General features: G+C 45.1%; 2 protein-coding genes across 2 annotated transcripts; both read right to left on the bottom strand.

The window, feature by feature from the left end:
• Positions 1-1,576: 1,576 nt before the first annotated feature.
• On the bottom strand, positions 1,577-10,479 carry FAM219B (family with sequence similarity 219 member B). Its single transcript, XM_032233342.1, has 6 exons — positions 10,366-10,479; positions 7,922-8,018; positions 7,504-7,594; positions 6,682-6,759; positions 5,992-6,037; positions 1,577-3,964 (listed from the first exon to the last, which is right to left on the bottom strand). The coding sequence occupies exons 1-6, from the start codon at positions 10,444-10,446 to the stop codon at positions 3,809-3,811; spliced, it is 549 nt and encodes a 182-aa protein (XP_032089233.1). The 5' UTR covers positions 10,447-10,479; the 3' UTR covers positions 1,577-3,808.
• Positions 10,480-11,759: 1,280 nt separating this feature from the next.
• On the bottom strand, positions 11,760-20,035 carry LOC116519415 (cytochrome c oxidase subunit 5A, mitochondrial). The gene is made up of 5 exons (XM_032233268.1): positions 19,739-20,035; positions 16,060-16,173; positions 14,663-14,784; positions 13,276-13,397; positions 11,760-11,919 (listed from the first exon to the last, which is right to left on the bottom strand). Exons 1-4 carry the CDS (start codon positions 19,818-19,820, stop codon positions 13,284-13,286), a joined length of 432 nt encoding a protein of 143 aa, XP_032089159.1. The 5' UTR covers positions 19,821-20,035; the 3' UTR covers positions 11,760-11,919; positions 13,276-13,283.
• Between the last annotated feature and the right edge of the window lie 5,197 nt (positions 20,036-25,232).

Here is a 25,232-nt window from a genome sequence, read left to right on the forward strand (position 1 = left end):
CCTTCCCTATCGCAAACGGTTTGGGCTGCTGATCCCCAAGGAATGACGCTGAACTGTCCGATGTTGCTTTAATGGCATTCTCTCTGGATGTTAAAGAAACGTCGGACAGCTCAGCGTCATTCCTTGGGGATAAGCAGCCCAAACTGTGTGCGATAGGGAAGGAAGCGACAGGTGCTAAGCCCCCATCGATTAACGTGTGTGAAGTAAAAAAACGACAGCTAATTACAGGTGGGAGGCGGGTGGATGGGCCTATCACGTGCCCAATGGCCAAATTGATCAATGATGTATAAAGGCAGGCGTCTCTTCAATGGTAGTTTTACACTCCGACGATGTTAGCAGAGGCTAACGAAAGCTAAGTGGATAACATATTTTAAGTTCCAGAGATCGCAATGTCTCTCTCTTCTTTTGTTAGCTACACCTGGAACTCATATTTTTAGGATAGTTCGAACGAACAGTGCATGAGTGACATAGGCTCTGTTGTGAACATGGTAGTTTCTGTCCTCGACAAAAAAAAACATCTCTGGTGATTTGACCAACGAAGCAGCCCGTTTTCCCCCTAATACCGTATTTTTCGGAGTATAAGACGCACTTAGCTTTTGGGGAGGAAAACAAGAAAAAAAAATCTGCCTCTCCTTCCTAGCGATTTGCCTCCTTGCAACAAACAGCCTGTTTCAGTTTCAGCACAGCCTGATTAGCACAAACAGCTGATTGTTGGTTGGATTGCCCCCCCCCAACTATCAGCTGTTTCAGGTTACAGGAATTGCCACAGCCTATTGCATCCTCCGCACGCCCCATTTTCCGCTCAATGGGGGCACGGAGGCCGAAAATGGGGTGCATGGAGGTAGTAGTAGGCAATGGCAATCCCTGCAGTCTGAAACAGCTGATGGTTGGGAGGCCGATCCAACCGACAATCAGCTGCTTGTGCTAAAGCTGAAACAGGCTGTTTGCTACAAGGAGGCAAATTGCTGAGAGGCAGAGGCCAAAGGGTGGGGGCCGGTGGGTAGGTGGGGCTATATACAGTGTATAAGACGCACCCAAATTTTCACCCTCTTTTTTGGGGGGGGGGGGGAAGTGTTTCTTATACTCCGAAAAATACGGTAAATGAACAATAGCTTTTTTGAAAGAAAAATATATATAGCGAGACCAGATATTGGTTTAGCTTAAGTACAATTTTCGCCACTATACTATAATATTCACCATTATCAGTACAACTTTCTCCAACCTAGTATTAGCCTCCCCCTCGGTGGTTAAGTCTTCCAAGTCTGAATTTCTAGCAATTGTAATCCGGCACAGATGGAGGGAGAAAATTGGGAAATGCCAATTTTATAGCTTTACCAAGCCAATTCTGCCAAGATTTGTACATAGAAGGTCACTTTTTAAAAACATTAACTTGCTGGTGATGTGTTCCAGCAGGGCAAAACAAAAACAAAAAAAACCCCAAACCCCAAATCAGTGTACCTGCTAGTAACTGATGCTGGAATGTTTGATTAAAAATGGCTGGAGAAATCAGATTTTGGGATTGAACAAAATCCAGATAATCAGTAGATGGCAGCCTAGAAGCAGCTGTAATGGTGTGTTTTGGCTGCCACCTACTGGCCACCCATAGCTTTTGCAACCCATGTCAGGAAGCTCTGCAAAATTTCCAATGGCGTCTCTGTGTTTCACCCCGGACCACGTCAACCGAAGCCGGAGGAGACGTTGACTTTGAGAGGACTTACGCCAACTCACCGCAGCCAACTCGCTACGGGACAAGAGTGACACTAACGTATCAAAAAAGGGTGGAATAGAATCATTAAAAGAAGGATGCAAAAGGAAGGGACCAAAAGAAATGTGAATGAGACCAAAATTAAAATAATTTTTAAAATTATTTCAAATAATTTAAGTGGACTTGCTGAGTTAGTCACGGCAAATTAATCCCATTCCCTTTTGAGAGAGTCACAAGACATAAGCCTCAAGAGCAAATTGTGCGTATGAGGAAGAAAGGGATTTAATTTTTTTGGGGGGGGGGACTGCGACGAGCGAGATGTTTAACAGGTCAACACTGGGACATCCTTCTCAAATCGCAGGGATGCAGTGGAAGAACTCCAGATCTTCTACGATCAAACTTGGGAGAGGACATTGAGTCCCCGTCCCCCCCCCCCCCCCGCCACAACCGATGAAGCGTAGATGGACAATTTCATGTTGATGAACTCCACTACACTTTCCTAGAGTAGAACATCTCCCATCCCAGTTCTAGAGCATCCTATCCAACATCCAGAAATCCCACTAGAGATGGATATTCTGACTGTCCCGTCAAAATCTCCGAGACGTCGGTTGAGACATGCCGCTTCAGAACAACGGATTAGAAAGACAAGAGACCGTTTCTGTTCTGGGTCAATCAGTACTGGTGACCTAGGAAGACAAGATCTTGACTTCTTCCCCAGAATTGATTGCCACCCAAGTTACACATTTACACACTCTCTGCTAGCTGCCTAAAAACCCATCCTTTCTTACAGGAAGAGCCAGAGATGAAGTGGGGCCGAGAGCATGCAAGGGTCCTTTTCCATGGGTTAATTTAATGCAAGGAGACCCTTGGTGGTCTCCATAGGCTGTTTCTCAGTATGGGGATGATAGCGCCTCCATTCATTTGAAGGACGCCAAGTTCAGAGAAAACGTTAAAAGTAACGGATAGGTTGAGAACGTTAAGAGCTGTATGTGACCAGCAAAGCTGATGAGGAGGCCAGCTGGCTTAAGGAGTTTCAACTTTGTCCTCCTCACTTAGCTTCAACTCTTATTCCGTTTAATTCCCCCCCCAAAAGGAAACGGGGTCCAATGCGACCCCCCCGCAAAAAAATCCCATCTACCAAATAAATCAAGAATTGTCAGCCATCTCTCCCACATTAAGGCCAATAGTTTCCAAGATTTGCAGTTTCGTGGCCCAACTGCCTCTAGATCTGAGAGGGTCAACCTTCAGAAGGGACAGAAGGAGAAGCTATTGTTAAGGTGAGGTTGCCTTGAGACTCTTTCGGGGGATCAATTAAAGGCTGACGATTAGAGCTCCGGCGTCTTCAACCTCCCTTCCCTTTTACTTCCGAAAGAGAACGGAATGAGAGACCCCACAGTTGTAGTAACTAAAGCCATCAACAAGGTGTAGACGAACAAAAGGCCTATGTCGTCAAGAAACCTTTGCGCAAGCAGCTCTCCCCACCCTTGTGCAAGGCAAGAACTCCATTCTGAAGGGAGGTCCTGCAGAAACATCTCAAGAACTTCTCTCTCTCTCTCGTCAGAAAAAGCAACCGGGGAGTAAATCTCTCCCCTTCTAGGCAGCATTGAGGGTTTCTCTTTTCCTTCATGTGTGGGCCTCCGCAACCCCAACATATTGCGAAACCTAGTTATCGGAATTGCTGTTGTTCGCTTTTTACACGCACACACACACACACGCACACAGGTTTTTCTGTTCACCTTTTATGGGGGAGAACCCCTTGCCTCCTGATTAGTCCCCTCAGGAGCGCTGAACCTTGCCCAGAGAAGCAACTTCTCTTGGCACAAGGCGTCCACCGGGCTCCTGGATAAAGAGTTAATACACTTCTACGTTGCACCATTCAGAAGACACTACGGAGCTCTTGAGCAAGGTGCCAACAGTACACTGCCTTGCCCTTCCAGGGGCCGGATCTCCAGAGTTAGCGCCCCATCCCCGGCTCCGACCCGCTGATTTGACCTAAAATTCAGCAGGAATCCAAAACAAAGAGAGGAACTGGAGGGGGAAGGTGGGGGGGAAAGTGCTGAATTCTTGACCCGTGTTAGTGCAGCAGCCCTCCGAGGCTTCTTCCTATTGGATGGAGCAGGAGGCGGAGTCGCCAAAGCAACAGGAGCACGGTGAGGACGAAATGGGCTTCGGGGGGATCAGATCGAGATCCTCGTCGTCTGGGATCTCGTCCAGGCGGTAGCCGTCCTGCAGCAACTGCCGGCTGAGATCCTGGTTGACCTGAGGGGGAAGGGGAAAAAAAATACGGAACAATAACTTTCATTGCAAACCTCCCGGGCAGAATTAGGTCTAGTGGTTACGGTGCTGGCCTAGAAACCAGGAGTTCTAGCCGTGGCTTAGGCAGGAAAGTCGGCCGGGTGATTTGGAGCCGATCACCTGGAGACGGTGAGTTCTAGTGCTGCCTTAGGCATGAAAGTCAGCCAGGTGATTTGGGGTCGATCACCAGGAGACAGTGAGTTCTAGTGCTGTCTTAGGCAGGAAAGTTGGCTGGGTGATTTGGGGCCGATCACCAGGAGACGGTGAGTTCTAGTGCTGCCAGGCAGGAAAGTCGGCCGGGTGATTTGGGGCCGATCACCAGGAGACGGTGAGTTCTAGTGCTGCCTTAGGCAGGAAAGTCTGCTGGGTGACTTGGGGCCGATCACCAGGAGACGGTGAGTTCTAGTGCTGCCTTAGGCAGGAAAGTCGGCCGGGTGATTTGGGGCCGATCACCAGGAGACGGTGAGTTCTAGTGCTGCCTTAGGCAAGAAAGTCTGCTGGGTGACTTGGGGCCGATCACCAGGAGACGGTGAGTTCTAGTGCTGCCTTAGGCAGGAAAGTCTGCTGGGTGACTTGGGGCCGATCACCAGGAGACGGTGAGTTCTAGTGCTGCCAGGCAGGAAAGTCGGCCGGGTGATTTGGGGCCGATCATCAGGAGACGGTGAGTTCTAGTGCTGCCTTAGGCAAGAAAGTCTGCTGGGTGACTTGGGGCCGATCACCAGGAGACGGTGAGTTCTAGTGCTGCCTTAGGCAGGAAAGTCTGCTGGGTGACTTGGGGCCGATCACCAGGAGACGGTGAGTTCTAGTGCTGCCTTAGGCAGGAAAGTCGGCCGGGTGATTTGGGGCCGATCACCAGGAGACGGTGAGTTCTAGTGCTGCCTTAGGCAAGAAAGTCTGCTGGGTGACTTGGGGCCGATCACCAGGAGACGGTGAGTTCTAGTGCTGCCTTAGGCAGGAAAGTCTGCTGGGTGACTTGGGGCCGATCACCAGGAGACGGTGAGTTCTAGTGCTGCCAGGCAGGAAAGTCGGCCGGGTGATTTGGGGCCGATCATCAGGAGACGGTGAGTTCTAGTGCTGCCTTAGGCAAGAAAGTCTGCTGGGTGACTTGGGGCCGATCACCAGGAGATGGTGAGTTCTAGTACTACTTTAGACATGAAAGCAGACTGGATGTCTTTGGGCCGGTCCCTTTCTCTCATCACATAACCCCACATGTGGGGAGAACAGGAGGAGGAGTAGCGCGCGTGTTCTCTGCCTTGAGTGACTTATAAAAAGAAGAAGAATACAAGCAGAATACAAACAAAACAATAGCAGCAACATTCAGGCCTCTCTTGAGAACTTTTGGCTGATCCATTCAAAACACAAAAAGATGCGCGCACAAGATTAAATTTAGCCCAAACATCCACAAATGAGGATTAGCATTTGAATCCTAATTGGCACCTTCCTGCTGCAGCTCCAGTTTCCTTCTCAAAAATTCCCTGAGGTTGGGAGCCTGAACAGTCACAACACTGTGTGTGTGTGTGTGTGTGTGTGTGTGTGTGTGTGTGTGTAGAGAATACAACAGAAGAGCAGACTGATGAAGCAACTTTTGCCTGTCTTAAAGAAGCTCATAGGAGAGCTAACCCACAGGAAACAATTATGAAATTATTTAAATGCAATTATTAAATTATTTAAATACAATTATTAAATTATTTAAATGCAATTATTGAATTATTTAAATGCAATTATTGAATTATTTAAATGCAATTATTAAATCATTTAAATGCAATTATTAAATTATTTAAATGCAATTATTAAATCATTTAAATGCAATTATTGAATTATTTAAATGCAATTATTGAATTACTTAAATGCAATTATTGAATTATTTAAATGCAATTATTGAATCACTTAAATGCAATTATTAAATCATTTAAATGCAATTATTGAATCATTTAAATGCAATTATTAAATCATTTAAATGCAATTATTAAATTATAAAACACCAGACTTGCCTCGGCCGAGGAGTAACCAGAGGAGCATCTCGATTCCAGGTCATCGCTAGGAGAAGAAAACGAAGGACAAGTTGAAAGGATACAGCAAGTCCCCTTTTCAGTCGCCAACCTATCCGTACAAATCAACGGGCCTCCTCCACACACCCCCCAGCCTACCCCCTTGTAAGGAGTGAGATGATATGTAGCCATAACAACATTCTTTCTAGAATTGGATGGGTGGAACTGCCAGCATGGCAGTGGGAGATTGGACCATGGGATGGACTGGTGGGTGTGGGGGGCAAGATCTTGAACTTTCAACTGGGTGGGGAACACCGGGAAGCTTTCCCAGATGTGCCAACGTGGCTCTCTTAATAAATTGGAACTTTGAACAATACCCTTCCTTGGCCTCTGATTTACTTTTGGATGCTATTTGGAACCCTAACATTGTCCTGTGATTGATCCACATTTTTCAATAAAGATTTGGGAGAGGCTGCGGTAGGTAAGGTATTTAATTCTTGGAGCTAACCAATTCCCCCCCCCCCCCAGCCTAGCCACAATCAGATCATTATTTCCTCCTTTTGTCATATAGCTGGCACTTGGTCGTAAATGACCGGTCGTTAAGTCGAGGACCACCTCTGTACAGCCAACTCAATTGAGGGACAGGATTTGACCTTGTTTTTTTCCCCAGACCCAAATAGTCAAGCCTCTCACCTGTCAGAATCAAGAGCCACCAAAGTTTCATCGGAGGTCTGGCTAAGAGCCGTGTAGCCCTTGTTGAATTTCACCGTCCTGGTACAAAGAAGAAACTACCATGAAGCTACTACGCACAGTTTGGGGGTGGAAGGGGACAGTGTAGGGCATGAACAGAAGGCCAAAGCAGAGGTACACCTCGATTCAAACTAAATTTACTAACACTAAGGAATTCCTGGGAACTTGGCACTCAGACAAATTAGCCATCAACAAATACATAGAGATAAACCACACTTACACATCATTTAAAAGAGGCACTAAAAAAGCTAAGGAGGAAATAGAGAAACCGTAATGCATCCTCTCCAGCAGCTTGCACACCAGGCAAAACAATCAAGCGGATAACAAGACCCAACCTCCTCACTGTCGGGCCACAACACTTCCTTGCAAACTGACCTCCTTCACTTCTAGCAATAGCTGTTAGACTTATATACCGCTTCATAGGGCTCTCAGCCCTCTCTAAGTGGTTTACAGAGTCAGCATATATCGCCCCCAACAACAATCCGGGTCCTCATTTTACCCACCTCGGAAGGATGGAAGGCTGAGTCAACCCTGAGCCGGTGAGATTTGAACAGCCGAATTGCAGAACTGCAGTCAGCCTAAGTAGCCTGCAGTGCTGCATTTAACCACTGCGCCACCTCGGCATCTAGTCCTCAATAAAAAGTGATTTGCTCCCCCCACCCCCGTTTCCAAAACTGCCCTTTGCGAGTTGCCGATTTCCTCCCTGCATCCCTGGCCGATCCTGAAAAACCAGAATTATCACCGCCATTCGACAAGAGCGCTGACCTCACCGCTCCCGGTTTGGGCTGTTGCCGGACGGCTCCTGAAAGCACCCCCTTCTTCCGCAGCATTGCCTTCGCCATCTCGCGATGTTTTTCTGCGACACCAAAAAAAACACGAAGAGAAATTCAGCAACTGTTTACTCGGTGCTCCTTGAGCTTCTGTAAATAACCCAACTGTTACTACGGCTGTTTGTAGCATCTCACGTATCGGCCGAAAACCAGCCTTTTGTTTCTGGGCACAACATTGTTAAGCATTGTGAATAATTGGTTCGCTTAACGGTTATATAGGTTGATCCACTTTAGGACCGTCATAACTAATGACCTTAAAATGGGCAGGCTCCCATTACAGTCGTTAAAGTTGAGGATTACCTACAAACAGCACTATAAAGAGGTGGAGAAAAGCCATGTGTTCTTTTACTTACGTAGCTTATCCTGAATAGAAGATGGTTTGTTCATAATGTAGGGACCTCTCTTTTCTACCGGGGGGTCTCGGCACATCCTCCGTTTGTCCATTTGCCCCTGAAAAAGGAAAGGGGGGGGGAGTGAGAAGTTGAAGAGCAGTTGCATTGGACACTGACTAAAAAATAACAAAAAACTAAATCCAATCACTGTTGTGGCCCACCAGCAGCTAGAAGAGTGGGCAGCAGATTCGGACAGTGGGGAGGTTGCGGAGGAACCTGGGCCAGTCCTAGAGTCTGGGGAAGGCTCTGAGGAGGGCTCTGTGTCGGAGGCAGAGAGGGGGCCAGAGCCGTCTGACAGTTATCAGTTGCCTTCAGAGGCAGACATCAGTGAGGCAGAAGAACAGCTGGAGCCTGTTCCCAGTGTGTGCAGAGAAGGGAACAATTAAGGAACAAAGGCACAGGTGGATGGTGAATAGCCCCTCCCATAGGGTATAAAGAGGAGCGAAAGGGGAGTGGAGTTTGCAGGAGACAATTAGTTCAATTCATTAGCGTGAAGATTTCCTTGTGACTCTCAGAGACTCCTTGCCAAATATTTTCTTGTACAAGCGTTGCGTTTGGAAGATATCGGCCTGGCAGCTCTCCAAGCCTGATGAGGTATGTGGTTGTAAATCCACCCTTAGAGTTGCCAGACGAAGGGAACAGCTAAAGAACAGGGGTTGACTTGGGAGTAAGGCCACAGGTGGACGATGCATGGCCCCTCCCAGAGAAAATAAAAGAGAAGTGAAAGGGGAGTGGAGTTTGCAGGAGACCATTCGTTCCCTTAATTGGTTCGTGATTCTCCGAGACTCCTTGCCAAGTTTTGCAGATCTCGGCCTGGCAGCTCTCCAAGCCAGATAAGGTCTGTGACTGTAAATCCTCCCTGGAAAGACTTTGCTGGATGTAAAGGAGCAGAATTCACAGTAGGAAGCCTAGGTCAGAACAATCACATCTCTTTGGTAGATTGTACGTAAACAGCAGCAACAACACCAACAAGCTTCTTGGCAATTTTGCCCTTGTTGTGTTTCATTTGTTTCTTTCGAAACAAAACATACTAAAATACCAAATCCAAGCACATCACTTTGGTGGATTGTACATAAGCAGCAGAAGCAATAACAAGCCCCTTGGCAATTTTGGGGTTTTGTTTATTTTAAAATAAAACACAAAATTAGCAAGAAGTCTACCCCGCCCGTCTCGTCCAATAGGAAGATGAGAAGAAGAAGAAAAGGCTGGAAGTTTTTTTTTGGGGGGGGGGAGCTTCTAAGAGGCATGACCGAACTCAGAGACCCCCCCCAGCCATTCATCCAGAACCCCCCTCCCCAATTCTCACCCTCACCCCGCCCCCCGCCCATTTCCCAAAGAGTTAGGAAGCCTCTCACCCCAATGTTTTAAGGTGGGGATGAGAGTTTACTTTCCCTTACTGGGCCAAGCTGGGAAAGCCTAGATGTCCCTCCTGGCTTTGATATCTTGGCGGTTGCCAATGGAGCCTCCCCAGCCAGGAGTAGTCTACCCTAGCCTCCGCCGTCTCCTCCAATAGGAAGATGAGAAGAAAAGGCTGGAGGTTTTTGGGGGGAGGGCCTTCTCAGAGCCATGAAGGGCCAGAACTCAGAGACACCCCCTCACCCATTCAGACCCCGACCCATTCCACCTCCTCCCCCCCAAATCCCCACCCTCCTCCCTCTGCGCACGGGCATAGAGTTTACTCTCCCTTATAAGAGCCGAGATGGCGCAGTGGTTAAATGCAGCACTGCAGGCTACTTCAGCTGACTGCTGTTCTGCAGTTCAGCGGTTCAAATCTCACCGGCTCAAGGTTGACTCAGCCTTCCATCCTTCCAAGGTGGGTAAAATGAGGACCTGGATTGTTGTTGGGGGCGATATGCTGACTCTGTAAACCGCTTAGAGAGGGCTGAAAGTCCTATGAAGCGGTATATAAGTCTAGCTGCTATTGGGCCAGGCTGGGAAAGCCTGGATCTCCCCTCCTCGCTTTGACATATTGGCCGTTGTGAATGGAGCCTCCCCAGCCAGGAGCAGTCTACCCCAGCCTCCGCCGGCTCTTCCAATAGGAAGATGAGAAGAAGAAAAGGCTGGAAGGTTTTTTTTGGGGGGGGGGTGTTTCTCAGAGGCATGAAGGGCCGAACCCCCAGAGGACCCCCCCCCCATCCTCCACCCCCATCCCCACCCACACACCCCTGCCCACTCACCCCCTCTGCTCACGGGCATGGAGTTTACTCTCCCCTACTAGGCCAGGCTGGGAAAGCCTGAATCTCCCCTCCTCGCTTTGAGATCTTGACATCTTGTGAATGGAGCCTCCCCAGCCAGGAGCAGTCTACCCCACCCCCCACCGCCCAGGCAAGGCCTCATCCAGCCCAGCTCCTCGGGCTGACCCGGCCAATAAGAGGTTCTCCCCGCCGCCCCTTTCCCAGCCTCACCAGGACGCCGCTGGGCCCGAGGTGCGGCCCGGGCTCCTTTCCCCGAGGCGGCTCCTCATCGCCTCCGTCTCCCGTCGCCATCGCCGCTTTAGCCGGAGAGGGTCGCCCCCCGAAGCCACGCCCACCCACCCACCGCCTCCGCCCGTCATCGCGAAGCTCCGCCAATAGGAAACGCGACGGGGCGGTCCCTTATTCAAAATTATCCTCCGACATTCTCCCGGATTGGTTTGTTTTCTGTAAAGCCCCGCCCTTGTGCTTTCTCTGTCTCGCGAGCAACGCCTATGGGCGGGGTTAAGAGAGACAAGAGAGCTGACCAATGGGAGGCGGCTCCCTGTTTTTTGTTTGTTTTTGGGAAGAGCAGAGGAATGGAATAGGCGCTCTAGGATACTGGAGGACTTGCGCTCCGTGGCGTCTGTCAAATGCCCTCCAATGGACAAACAGAAAAAAAAAACCAAATTTTATCTCATTTGTGTGAAAAAACGTTTTCTCCAGCCTGTTCCAGATGGACTACAACTCCCATCATACTGCCATCGTCCATAGCTGTTTTTGTTCATTTTAATATCAATATTTTGTTTGTTTTAGATGGTGGTTTTATATCTTGTTGTAAATTACATAACATTGCTTGATGAGCTATAAATTTAATTCATATATACATTTAATAAATATTGAGACAAGGGATTCGATTAATCCATTTCTAAGAAGGGAGGCTGCAATTGCCTTTGTGAAGGCATATAAGGAGAAAGCAACTTGGAGCAATTCTTAGCCATTATACGAAGAGTACATAAACTGAATTTACAACGTACAAGCTGTTTTTCCTAAACTATTTTTCTCATCCTTCCTGGACACAGGTATACAATTGTTCAGAAGATGTAATTCATCTCTGTGTTTATCCCATCAAAATACGTTCATTATTTACCACTATGAATTATCCAAGTTTGATATATACGATCTCATCAAGCACTACCACATATTTTCAAAAGCTTCTAAGTAACTATTAGGACTAGGAAATTGTAGGTTTTTTAAAAAGTGGTATAACTGACACGTTATGTCGCTTAATGTGGAGACTTGGGACTTTTTAACGTAGTAAATGCTAAGATTTATGTAAGCAGCTGAAGTCAATCAAGCTTATTGTCCAATTTATATTCTATGGAAGCAATATGATGTTCTTAACATGAATTAATACTTATGAAATTATAATTTCTTAATTGGGTTTTGCATGTTAAAATGTGGTTCTTTCATTATTTGAAATCTGAACAACTACTTTTTGTGCAGAAATATACGGAATTTAATGTCTCAATAGAATCCCATGCTTGCTTACTCTTGCCTTGGGATGGAGGGATGGACAGACAGACATAGATATTGTAATTCATAATCACAGGCTATAAACACCAAAGTCAATTCAAACCATTTCCTCTTTATTAGGTCAACTTCACAATACATATCCAGGACTCAACAAAAGGAAGAAGTGATTTCAAATAAGTAATTATAATGTCTATATCCAGGTAATTGTTGTACAGTCACAGAACCTTAACAGTATACTCATGGGAAGTCCATCTGGAAAAGAACAGATAGTTTGGAATTAGTTTGGAGGTATCCTTTTCAAGTTCGGTACCTCTTCCCAAGCTTCTTCAGGGGGGAGTGGATAGAAAGATTAAGAAAAGCCGTTCCAACTTCAACACTAGCCGCAGATGAATACGTGGCTGCATAGAGCAATTTAAGAAACTTGTAGCATTTAATTGCCACTTGTCTGTCCTTTGGATGTTTGATATAATGCCCAGGTTGCTACTTGTATACAAAAACACTGCTCCTAATTTCTATCGGGCTTCATGCCCTTTTTACATTTAAAAAAAACAGATCTAAGAAAAACTGATGTAGAAAACAGAAGCAGAGATAGGAGGGAGGGAGGGAGGAAGAAAGATATATATAGAGAGGGCGATGTAGCATTCTAATTGGCTAAGGCTTTGCAAATATGTAATTAACCTTGACATCACAGCCATTTTATGAATGGGGAAGCCCTAATCCATTCTGGGGGAGTGCCTGCAATATATTCTCAAAACACCCAATATGCCCCACAAGCAATAAGAGGCTAAGGGACCCCTGGTCTCGTTTTGTCCTGTAACATGGGGCTTTTTTCTGCATTTGCACTACATGTGCTTCCACCACGGTTTCCGTAGAACTGTTTTATTTTATCATATAGCAATAGCAATAGCAGTTAGACTTATATACCGCTTCATAGGGCTTTCAGCCCTCTCTAAGCGGTTTACAGAGTCAGCATATTGCCCCCAACAACAATCCGGGTCCTCATTTTACCCACCTCGGAAGGATGGAAGGCTGAGTCGACCTTGAGCCGGTGAGATTAGAACCGCTGAACTGCAGATAACAGTCAGCTGAAGTGGCCTGCAGTGCTGCATTTAACCACTGCACCACCTCGGCTCTATGTTTGCTTGTGTTAATTTCTCTAATTTTCTCTTGTTGGCAAAATGCTTTCACTAGTTCTCTCCCCCTCCCTCTGTCTCTCTCTCTCTCTCTCTTTGTTATCAGGGGAAATAAATGGTTAATATGAGCAAATAGCGACTTAAGAAGATTATATCTGAATGCTATTTAGAAATACAGAGCTTAATTTTTTTTTTCCATTTGAGGGATGTCTGCTGCATTTTAAACTAGTGGCTCCCCCAAAAGTAAAATGAAGTACAAGATGACTGAGGTATCTTTTCATTTATAATATACTTTAAATCTCCCAGGTATTAAGAGCCCTTGTATTCTACAGAAAATTGGATTCCAGTTGTTGAGAACATACCAGGTATCCTACATTTTCTGCCGAGACACCAATGTTTTTCTCTACCTTATCAAACACCAAACAGAGTATTAAAGAACATGCTCAAAGGGCAAAAATTAAAGATGTTTTCTTACTGTTAAGTTTACGCTTTGTCCATGTCAAGTTCCTCTGGAGTTGAAATTCCCAATTCATTCAAAGTTGGTCTAAGTTCCTGGATAACGTATGGATATATCTCCTTGTGTCTGCCTGCTTTGTACTAATTCAAAGAGAACACAAGACATCAGGATTTTAAAAAGCAGATTTGGCCAGACAAGCATACTTAAGCCCAAAAGCTTAACTTTTCTATGGCCCTGATCTTATCCAAGAAATATGCATAACCCACAAGCAATAAATATTTAGACTGCTGGGAAGCTGCCGTTGTTGTCACTCATATGTGGTTTCACTAAACTCATAATTTCTGACCACTGATCTTATTTCTGAAAAGTTCATGTCCAGAGAAGCTATAATACATAGGTGAAGCATATGCTTAGTCCATTCAGCTTCTTGAATTCTCTTTTAAACTGATATTTTTGTATTATTTGTATAGATAACTCGAGGCAGTGAACATACATATTACGCCTTCCTCCCTTCTCCCTGAACAACAATCCTGGCCCAAGATAAGCCTGGCCAGATTTCATGCCTAAGGTGAGACTAGAACCCTCTGTCCCCTGGTTTTCAGCCTGATGCCTTAACCACTAGGCCAGACTGGCTCTCTTGGCATTGGACGAGTGTTCATGAACTAGGAGGAGCAGTCTGAACGTATAGGAGTATATCCCCGTATATTAAGCCAGCATGCTACCTATACTATCTCTGAGACAAGGTCAGTGCAGGGGTGGGTTTCAAAAATTTCAGTTACGGGTTCTCTACCCAGTTGCTGGGAGGGCGTGGCCGAGTCAGCCTCCTGACCCACGGGGGAGGGCGTTTTCACCTTCCATAGGCTCTGGAGGCTTTCCTCGAGCTTCTGGGAGGGCGAAAACTGCTTCCCCCAGGCACCGGAGGCTGGAAATGGGCCCAGCCTTCTGGAACTTCTGGGAGGCTCATTTTTCCCTCTCCCTGAGCCTCTGTGCGGGCCCTTACCTCGCATCCGAAACGGGCTGTGTGGAGACTCCTGGGAGAGGAAGGGCGGGCGGGGCCAGCCAGGGGTTGGGATTTGGAGGTTCTTCGAACCGGCCCTAACATTAGCTACGGGTTCTCTTGAACACGGGTGAACCTGTAGCAGCCCACCCCTGGATCAGTGAATATAAACGACCTGGCCTGCTGGCCAGATCTGGATCCTGTCTGATTCTTCCGCCCTTCCCACTCAAGGTCCATTCTGCTTGAGGCGAATGCTTCACTTTAAGCCGTTCCCAGACAAGGACTGGAGGTGGGGTGGGGGGGAGGAAGAAGAATCTCAGAGGTTTGTTAGTGAATGCCACTGAGGTGTGCAAGGGAACATCTCACCACCATGCTTTATGTTGCAAACAGAAGGATGCCTTCGCTCACCTTTACCATTTCCAAGATGCGGATTGTGGTAGCAAAGTCATTTAGCCGCCTGCATGCCCTCAGAGCCGCATCGACAATTTTTGGTTCAGGAACCATGTCTGCATCGACTAAGGTGTTAATACCTATCGAAAGAAGCGAGCATTGAAGGAGAGGGCTGCATTTATTCCAGTCCTCCCCTCCTCAGGTTTGCCATCCATTTAACATAATCGTAACGTGACATTTAATTCTTTTCTCCCTCTGCGTCTCTATTCTATCATCTGAGATTTTGCTGTGGAGCATATAAGGTAGTAACTCTGCTTTTATCCAAATACAAAATCTAAGACAAAATTTCGGAGCTGAAATCTCAATTCTCTAACTTTTACTTCAAACTCAAAGTCTCACACTGTCAATCGTAATATATTATAGCTAACGTATTTTTCGGAGTATAAGACGCACCTTTTTCCCTCAAGAGAGGCTGAAAAACTGGGTGCATCTTATATACTGAATACAGCATTTTTTGCCTCCCGAAATCCCGCCCCCTTCACCAAAATGGCTGTGCAGAGCCTTTAGGAGGCTTATAGAGTGCTTCTGGGGGCTGGGGAGGGCAGAAATGAGCGAAGAATGGGCTGTTTTTTGCTCAATTTTGCCCCCCCCAGCCCCCAAGAGCACTCTATAAGCCTCCTAAAGGCTATGCATGCTTTTTTTTAACCCAAAAATGGGCCCGCTTTTGTGAAAAATGGGCCAGTTTTTGCTCATTTTGGGGGGGCTCCACCTCCCGGAAGCACTCTACAAGCCTCCTAAAGGTTATTCATGCCCTTTCTTTGAAAAAAAATGGGCACGTTTTTGCAAAAAACACAGCGTTTTGGGGAGGTCTGCAGAGTGCAAAACCTTTTTTTAAATTTTTATTTGCCTCTTCAAAATCTTGGTGCGTCTTATAGCAATAGCAATAGCAGTAGACTTATATACCGCTTCATAGGCCTTTCAGGCCTCTCTAAGCGGTTTACAGAGAGTCAGCATATTGCCCCCAACAATCTGGATCCTCATTTTACCCACCTCGGAAGGATGGAAGGCTGAGTCAACCCTGAGCCGGTGAGATTTGAATCGCTGAACTGCTGATCTAGCAGTAGCCTGCAGTGCTGCATTTAACCACTGCGCCACCTTGGCTCTTATAACTCCGGTGCATCTTATACTCCAAAAAATACGGTAGTTTTGCTGTACCAATGTAGCTGTTCAAAGTGGTGGTAGTGGTGGAAACCTCGAGATCTTTGTGGTTTTTGCTCTGGGATCATTTTGTTTGCTCCAGGAAAGGGACCTATAGAATAATTCCTATTGGGTTGCACAAATCAATCAAACCTTTAGAAAATATAATTTCTCTAGTGGCTCTGCCCCTCCCCCCCAATGTTTCCCAGGTGTGTTACCTTTCCTGAGTTCCCAGTCATCAATATCAGGTTTGTTGAAGAACATCACCCAGCGAGCATCCAGTTCTTCATCCGTGATCTCTGCTTTGTGAGCATAGCAACGCAGAGGTAGTGCTGGTTTGAAACAAAAACAGGAAGGAGCAGAAAACAAAGATGTGAAACTACAACACTACAAGGACAGGAAGCCCTGAAATTATGACTGTCAAGAGTCTGTCCATGACGCTAACTGTGATGGATGTAAAATGAGTCCAGCACTGGATATCACAGACTTTGGAATTATTCCGCAGAAAGAATATTTGTTTCATTGTTCTTAAATAATTCAACTGAGCAAAAAATTTAAATACCGCATAAGCATAAAAGATGCTGGGGACTTTTAACACTGGATTACTTCAGAAGTTTGATTATTTCAAGGCATAGAAAGAAAATATTAACATGAGAAGAGCCTAAGAGTCTATATTATACTAATAATATAGGAGAGAAAAAAAAGTAAGTGGCATTGATGCTGTGAAACACTCTGCCATTGGAGGTGAGACCTTCTGTCATTCTTTTGGCCTTGGAAGAGTGTTAAAGTTTGGTTTTGCCCTCTGGCTTGCAGGTCCCAGGGGGAAGGTCACTGCTGGAGGTGGCTGCTGAGATAAGAAGACCTCATCTCTGTACTGTCCATCTTTTGGTTCCTAGTTTCTGCGTATTTTTAATTTTTAACTGCTTTTTTAATTTATCTTTTAATGGTCTGTAAGCCACCCAGAGTAACCTTATCAGGGAGATGGGCAGCATAGAAATTTAATAAGTAACAAGGAAGCTGGGAAATTATTTGATGTTTTTGGAATTTTACTTCACTAATCTTAGTGTAGCAATCTTTTAAGGAGTACATAAATAAACCTTGTAATGTTGATTGACTAATGCTAATTCTTATTTCCAGAGATATAAAAGTGTCTGGTAACAAATTCTTATTAAAAGGCACATGCCTTCATGAGCATATATAAACTGTGTTAAAACGAATGTAAAACCTTAAATATTTAACGTGCAGTTTCATTTCCCTCATCTGCCCAATTCTACCAAGACAGAGTAATTAAACTTTCAACATCTGTTAAGCAAATGGGTCTTTGAAGATATTAAAATATCATCAATGTAATATAGCAACAGTTAAAATAATATCTTATGTGCCCTGGTTATTTATTTAGCATATGCCAATGTGCCTTGATGCTTGGGATGTAAAGAACTTCAAGGCAGAACTGCGTGGAATAAAATTGAGCACGCAGCAAATAGGAGTAACATATTCTTGAGGCAGCCTCCAATTCCTACCCTGAAACAGGAAAAAGCTGAAAAAGAATACCACTGTAAAATCTAAAGTAGAATTCAGTCACACAAGGCTGTGAACCTAAAGTTACAAAGTCCATGAGGAGAGAGGAAGGCAGGGAGGCAACAACCAACAGGCTCTTCAACTAAAGCTTGTTGCTAAAAGGGAGAGTAAAAGGGAATATCCTTTCAACTTCCTTGAAGTTATTAAGCTTTTGTTGAACTGCACATTGCTGGGTGTGGCCTATTAAGAATAGACGCTATACGTTAAACTTAAAATAATGCCATTAATAGATATATATCAGAACGTAGGTCACTGACAAGTTGTTTGAATCTCATTTCAGGAAAGTCAAAAGCCACAAATATGATTTTCTTCAAACATGAAACCAGAAACAAGGGAGATTATGTTTTAATCCACCCAAGAAGAGCAGATCAAGAGGCTAATATATGTTTTCATAGCGAGATAATACATTGCCTCGCCCCCCCGCCCAAAAAAAACCCAACTCCAGATACGATCGCATAGGGTTAAAAATAGATGGACTTTAGATAAATCACCTCATGCATGTCACTATTTGCTGTAATATTTGTTCATATATTGCATACAACATAGGAGGAGCCCAGGTCACAGCTGGGAGGGAGGGAGGAAGATAAGAAAAAGGAAGTAAGAAAGGAAGATGACAAGGAGGGAGGGAGGAAGGAAAATGAGAATAAGGAAGGGAGGGAGGGGAAGGGAGGGAGATGAAACAGAGGAAGGAAGGAAGAGAAAGAGGAAGGAAAATAAGGAAGGAAGATGAGAAAGAGGAAGGAAAATGAGAAAAAGGAAGGAAGAAGGAAGGGAAAGAGGAAGGAAGGGGGTAGGGAAGGAAGGAAGATGAGAAAGAGAAAAGAAGGAAGGAAGGAGGGAGGGGAACGAAGCCCATACAGCCCCATCCCTGCTGCCCCTTTTAAAAAGCCTTAAAACAGGTGTCCCCACACTCTTCACCTCATTGACCCCTTCATAAATATGCTCCCCCCCAAAAACATTGATTCTATCAAAGCAATCTTAATCAAGACTCCTTGAGCTAATAATCCATCGCCACTTTGGCCGTCACTCAACACGGACCTTCTGGGCAGTCCTGCACTCAAAGGCCCTTTGCTGTTGTGTGTGTGCGTGTGTGTGTGACAGAGAGAGAGAGAGAAAGAGAAGAGAAAAAGAAAGTGGGAGAGAGAGACAGAGAGAGAGGGAGGGAGAGAAAGAGAAAAAGAGAGGAGAGAGAGAGAAAGAGAGAAAGAGGGAGATAAAGAGAAAAAGAGAGGAGAGAGAAAGAGAGAAAGAGAGAGGGAGGGAGAGAAAGAGAGAGAGAAAGAGAAAGAGAAAAAGAGAGAGAGGGAGGGAGAGAAAGAGAAAGAGAGAAAAAGGGAGAGGGAGAGACACAGAGACAGAGAAGAGAAAGAGAAAGAAAGAGAAAAAGAGAGAAGGAGACACACACACACAATCCACCTTGGGCAGTTCTCTCCCCTTTCTACCCCCCCAACCCACCCTTTTGCCTTTTAACCCCACATCGAACATGTTTTCCTCTGCAGGGGAGACGTGAGAGGAAATCCACCTTTGAGTGGGGATGAAGGGTCACTGGGGTAGTCCTCTCCCCACCACCACCACAAAAAAGGGGGGCCTGCATAAGCGCACCACTGTGCCCACCATCCTTGTCTCCCTGTCCCCATTTATTCCTACCCATTTCCCATGTTCTTATTCCTGTTTATTCTTAGACCTGTTATCTTGTACGTGAATGACAAGTTAAATAAATTAATTAAGCAATTTTTTAAAAAAACCTCACCACCCTTTTGTCTGTAACCCTCAGCCCAGAGCGAGCCCTGGGGGGGGGGATCTGTGTGTTTGTGTGTTTGTGTGTGTGTGTGGGGGGGGGGGGAGGGGGAACTCCACCTTTGGGTGCATAAAAGGTCATCGGGACAATCCCCTGCCCCACCACCACCACGTAAAGAACCCCAACCTTTTTGCCTTTTAACCCCAGAGCGAGCCCGGTTTCCTCCTGGTGGGAGGGGGGGCAGAAAAGAGAGAGCGACGGGCCTCCCTCCCTTCCGCCCTCTGGCCTCGCCTTCTCTCCTCTCCGCCGTTCAATGTCACCTTCCCGCCCGGGGCTCAGAGGACGGGAGCGGGGGAGACCTCTGGGGATACCCCTCTTCCCCCTACTCTCTCTCTGTGTGTGGAAAAATTAGGAACCGCCTTGCAAGGGTGATCAAAACCCTGTCAAAATCTGACAGGGGACGCGTGGGGTGGGGGTTTGGAGGGGCCGCAGGGGAGGATGGGAGTTGTAGTCCCCCACCTCTTGTGGAGAAGAGAGGGCCGGTTTTTTTTCCTGTCAGGGGGGCTCTGAGGGGGGCTCACCTGCCGCAGCGGGCGTCCTCAGGGCCAGGCCGCGCAGAGCGGGAGCGGCGCAGCTGCGGAGGAGCCGGGCGGCGGCCAGCATCTTCTGAGCTGGAGGAGGACGGGGGTGGGGGAGAAAATAAAACCCACGGACGGACGGGCGGGAGGCGAAGGAGGCGGCGAGGCCAGGCGGGCGGGTTGAAGCGCGCGAACTGAGGGCTGCTCGCTCGCCACGCGCGGCCCCCACCCGGGTCACCCTTCGGCGCGCGGAGGACAAAAATGGGACGAGCCGGGCTACGGCGACGCGCGAGGGACAAGAGGCGACACGCCACGCCACGCACCTACGCAACTGACGCACGCACGCGGGAGGGAGGGGCATCGGGGTGGGGGGGAAAGGAGTGAAGCCAGGCCAGGCCGGCACAGGGATGCGCGCGCGGGGCACGCCGGAGGGCGGGGCAAAGAGGGCAAGGGAAGCCAAGCAGGCAGGTCAGGCGGATGCGCGCGCAGGTACGCGGGAGGGCGGGGCAAGGAAAGAAAGGAGGCAAGCCAGGCCAGGCCAGGCAGGCGGATGCGCGCGCAGCCATGCCGGAGGGCGGGACAAGAAGAGAAAGGGTGGGAGGTAGGTCGTGTGAAGGCGCGCGCAGGCGGCCTCGCGGGGCGGGGCGTTCCAAAGGGGTGGGCGGGGAGGAATGATGGAAAAAAGGAAGGGCGGGGTTTTCTGCCCTGCTCAACGAGGCGGGCGGGGCTTGGACGGCTTGGCTGGCTGGCGGCCAATCAGAAGAAAGGAGAGAAGAATTCCAGGGCTGAATTAAGAAAAAGAGAAAAAGGGAAAAAGTCAATTCTGCAATTTTAACTCTACTAAAGCCAGAAAGGTGGATGATGAATAGATGAAGTTATGGTGGGGGTTTTCATTTATTCATTCATTTGTTTATTTATTCTATTTATTTCATTTATATTTTATTTATTATTTTATTTATTTTAATTTATTTTATTTATTTATTTATTTTATTTATTTTATTTATTTATTTATTTTATTTATTTTATTTATTTTATTTATTTTATTTATTTTATTTATTTTATTTATTATTTTATTTATTTATTTATTTATTTATTTTCATTTTATTTATTTCATTTTATTTATTTTATTTATTTATTTATTTATTTATTTTATTTATTTTATTTATTTATTTATTTTATTTATTTTATTTATTTTATTTATTTTATTTATTTTATTTATTTTATTTATTTTATTTATTTTATTTATTTTATTTATTTTATTTATTTTATTTATTTTATTTTATTCATTTATTTCATTTATTTTATTTTATTTATTTACTTATTTATTTATTTTTGCATGGCTTGACTCCTTTTTGTGAGATCTACTGTCGCTTGTCGCTGGTGAAGACATTTGCGATGGATGGCTGTGAAGTTTGGACCCTAAGAAAGGCTGAGGGCCAAAGAATGGAGGCCTTTGAACTCTGGTGCTGGAGAAGAAGACTCCTGCATTGAGTCCCTTGGACTGCAAGGCCATCCAACCGGTCAGTCCTAGAGGAGATCCACCCTGACTGCTCTTTAGAAGGCCAGATCCTGAAGAGGAAACTCAAGGACTTTGGCCACCTAATGAGAAGGACATGGAGAAGAGCCTCGTGCAGTGGTGGATTGCTCTTACGGTCGCTACCAGTACGCTGATCATGGTCTGTTCGTGCATGCACCAGACGTGCGCTGCGCACATATGCGCAATCCACCACCCCTGTGACAACCAGCTGCTTGATGGGGCTCGCACCGGCACCGAATGCTGTGCATACATGTGCACTATGCCTTTTGGCATAAATACAGCTACAGCACGCGGGCGGGTAGGTGGGCCAAATGAACCACCATGCCAGTGCACTCTCCATTGCTCCAGGCCACTACTGGTACAGCCGTACCAGGCCGTACTGGGCCGTACCTGCAGCAACTCACTACTCTCTTTGTTGCGCGGCCTTCTTCAAGGCCGCCTCTCTACTCTTCAACCCTGAGTCATAAATCATGTTTCGCAATGGTTGGCTTGTTGCAGCACATTAAAGACACTCCATTATAGATTTGTCAGTCTGCGGAATAAACTAGACAGGAATCACAGCCGGATGAGCTAATTCTGCTTTATTGTAAAGCCACTTCAACAGAATCTTGCAAGACGGAAAGTATAATTCTTCCCCCGTCTCTTTTACGCTGGAGAAACTAGGGAAGGTCTCTTTTTAGTTTTAGTTAAGAGCAATTAATCAGTGGAACAGCTTGTCTCCAAGACTGTGAATGCTCCAACACTGGGAGTTTTTAAGAAGAGATTGGACAACCATTTGCCTGAAGTAATGTAGGGTTTCCTGCCTAAGCAGAGGGTTGGACTAGAAGACCTCCAAGGTCCCTTCCAACTGTTATCCTACTCTAGCTAATCCATCCCGTCCCACCCCCTCCTATCCCATTATTCTATTCTGTTCTGTTCTATTCCTATTCTTATTCTATTCTGTTTCTATTCCATTCCATCCTATCCCATCCATTCTTCTATTCCTATTCCTATTCCATTCCTATTCCTAATTCTATTCTATTCCTATTCCATTCCCATTCCTATTCTATTCCATTCTTATTCCTATCTATTCTATTTCTATATTCCTTCCTATTCTATTCCATTCCTTATTCTATTCTGTTCCATTCTTATTCTATTTCCATTCCCATTCTATTCCTTATTCTATCTATTCCATTCCTATTCTATTTCTATTTCCATTCCTATTCTATTCCTATTCCTATTCCATTCCTATTCCAATTCCTTATTCTATTCTATTCCTATTCTATTTCTATTTCCATTTCCATTCGTATTCTATTCCTATTCCTATTCCATTCCTATTCCAATTCCTTATTCTATTCTATTCCTATTCTATTTCTATTTCCGTTTCCATTCCTATTCCTTATTCTATTCTATTCCATTCCATTCCTATTCTATTTCTATCTCCATTCCTATTCTATTCCTATTCCATTCCTATTCCAATTCCTTATTCTTTCTATTCTATTCTATTCCTATTCTATTTCCATTTCCATTCCTATTCCTTATTCTATTCTATTCCATTCCATTCCATTCCTAGTCCTAGTCTATTTCTATTCCTATTTTATTTCTATTTCCATTCCCATTCCTTATTCTATTCCATTCCATTCCTATTCTATTTCCATTTCCATTCCTATTCCTTATTCTATTCTATTCCATTCCATTCCATTCCTATTCCTAATTCTATTCTATTCCTATTCCATTCCCATTCCTATTCTATTCCATTCTTATTCCTATTCTATTCTATTTCTATATTCCATTCCTATTCTATTCCCATTCCTTATTCTATTCTGTTCCATTCTTATTCTATTCCATTCCCACTCTATTCCTTATTCTATTCTATTCCATTCCATTCCTATTCTATTTCTATTTCTATTTCCATTCCTATTCTATTCCTATTCCTATTCCATTCCTATTCCAATTCCTTATTCTATTCTATTCCTATTCTATTTCTATTTCCATTTCCATTCCTATTCTATTCCTATTCCTATTCCATTCCTATTCCAATTCCTTATTCTATTCTATTCCTATTCTATTTCTATTTCCATTTCCATTCCTATTCCTTATTCTATTCTATTCCATTCCATTCCTATTCTATTTCTATTTCCATTCCTATTCTATTCCTATTCCATTCCTATTCCAATTCCTTATTCTTTCTATTCTATTCTATTCCTATTCTATTTCCGTTTCCATTCCTATTCCTTATTCTATTCTATTCCATTCCATTCCATTCCTAGTCCTAGTCTATTTCTATTCCTATTTTATTTCTATTTCCATTCCCATTCCTTATTCTATTCCATTCCATTCCTATTCCTATTCTATTTCCATTTCCATTCCTATTCCTTATTCTATTCTATTCCATTCCATTCCTATTCCTAGTCTTCTATTCCTATTCTATTTCCATTCCCATTCCTTATCTATTCTATTCCATTCCTATTCTATTTCTATTTCCATTCCTATTCTAGTCCTATTCCATTCCTATTCCAATTCCTTATTCTATTCTATTCCATTCCTATTCTATTTCTATTTCTATTTCTATTCCTATTCCTATTCCCATTCCATTCCATTCTGAGTCTCAAGCAGTTTTATCGGGCTCAAGGTGCCACCGTGTTCATTTCAAAAGCTCCATCACAGGGTAAAATTCCCAGATGGTTCTGCCATAGGCCACCTTGGCACGATGCATGAATCTTCTGGTGCTCGGGGAAGAAATCTTTTATAGGTGCCAGAAGAAGAAACGCTGAAGCTCTTAGTGCCTCTAACAATCTGACAGATGAGGCACTGTGGAGCAGCATCCCAGGGGATATATAACATTTAAAACGTTGCTGGTAGAATTAATGTAAGGCGTTCCTGCCCTCCGTTCCTCTACAGTTAAAAAAACAACAACATTGATCTGTTGCCAGCCTGCATCATGGGCCTGGTGCTTTCATCCGCAAGGCTGCCTGAGACAAAAACCAGTTGTTAATTAATTAATGCTAATTACGTTGAGTGGAATTAAATGCATCCATTTTGCTCCACATTTCCTTTAAAAAAAAATCCTTAGTTATCCTTAGAAGTTGTGAATGCTCGAACACTGGAAGTTTTTAAGAAGAGATTGGACAGCCATCCATCTGAAGTAGTGTAGGATTTCCTGCCTGAGCAGCGGGTTGGACGAGAGAATCTCCAAGGTCCCTTCCGAGTCTGTTACTCTAAATCTAAGCGTGAGACCAGTGGAACAACTTGCCTCCAGAAGTTGTGAATGCTCCAACACTGGAAGTTTTTAAAAAGATATTGGATATCCATTTGTCTGAAGTGGTGTGTAGGGTTTTCTGCCTGAGCACGGGGTTGGACTAGAAGACCTCCAAGGTCCCTTCCAACTCTGTTATCCTATGATTCTATTGTTCCCAAGGTTCATCTGCCTTGGTGGTTTCAGTCCCACCACACCTACCACCACACCAGTCTTGTCGGGAAGGAAGTGAGAGAAGAAAGTCAACAAAAGGACCGAAGGAGAACAACAGCAGAAAATGAATATTCAATCAGGCAGCAGGAAGCTGAGCAAAATGAATTGATCTGTGTGGCAGAGATAAGCCTTCCCCAAGAGCTCCAAGGAAGCAGCTGTTTTCTGGCAGATAAGAAGGCAGTTTAACAACAGATCCTATTAGGAACCTCACTGCCCCCCCCCCATAGATTTTTACAGCACATTCTGTCTTTTTTTCTTATTTTCATTCCCGTCTGCATTAAAACGGGGTGGTGTTATTTTTTTTTAACAAGAGCCCTTAACAATAGGAGGCAGAGTGATGGTGGAATTCCAGAATGGGAAGGTCCTTTTTTTAAACCACCCTCTCCAAACTCCCCGTCTCCTCGGCTCAAAGTCACCCAGTTGGCTTTCATGCCTAAGGCATGACTAGAACTCCCTGTCTCCTAGTGGTTGGCTCAGAGTCACCCAGTTTACTTTCATAGCCAAGGAGGGAG

This window comes from Thamnophis elegans, chromosome 16, assembly GCF_009769535.1.
Source record: "Thamnophis elegans isolate rThaEle1 chromosome 16, rThaEle1.pri, whole genome shotgun sequence".
In the NCBI taxonomy this organism is placed as follows: domain Eukaryota; kingdom Metazoa; phylum Chordata; class Lepidosauria; order Squamata; family Colubridae; genus Thamnophis; species Thamnophis elegans.

Bases quoted from the DNA above. Each gene is read 5' to 3' on its own strand.
- FAM219B (XM_032233342.1), bottom strand. From the start codon at position 10,446: ATGGCGACGGGAGACGGAGGCGATGAGGAGCCGCCTCGGGGAAAGGAG. The intron at 8,019-10,365 runs GTGAGGCTGGGA...TTCCTTTTTCAG, and splicing joins TCGGGCCCAGCGGCGTCCTG to GGGCAAATGGACAAACGGAG. The intron at 7,595-7,921 runs GTAAGTAAAAGA...TTGGTGTCGCAG, and splicing joins TTCTATTCAGGATAAGCTAC to AAAAACATCGCGAGATGGCG.
- LOC116519415 (XM_032233268.1), bottom strand. From the start codon at position 19,820: ATGCTGGCCGCCGCCCGGCTCCTCCGCAGCTGCGCCGCTCCCGCTCTG. The intron at 16,174-19,738 runs GTGAGCCCCCCT...GTTTCAAACCAG, and splicing joins GAGGACGCCCGCTGCGGCAG to CACTACCTCTGCGTTGCTAT. The intron at 14,785-16,059 runs GTAACACACCTG...TTCTTTCGATAG, and splicing joins TGACTGGGAACTCAGGAAAG to GTATTAACACCTTAGTCGAT.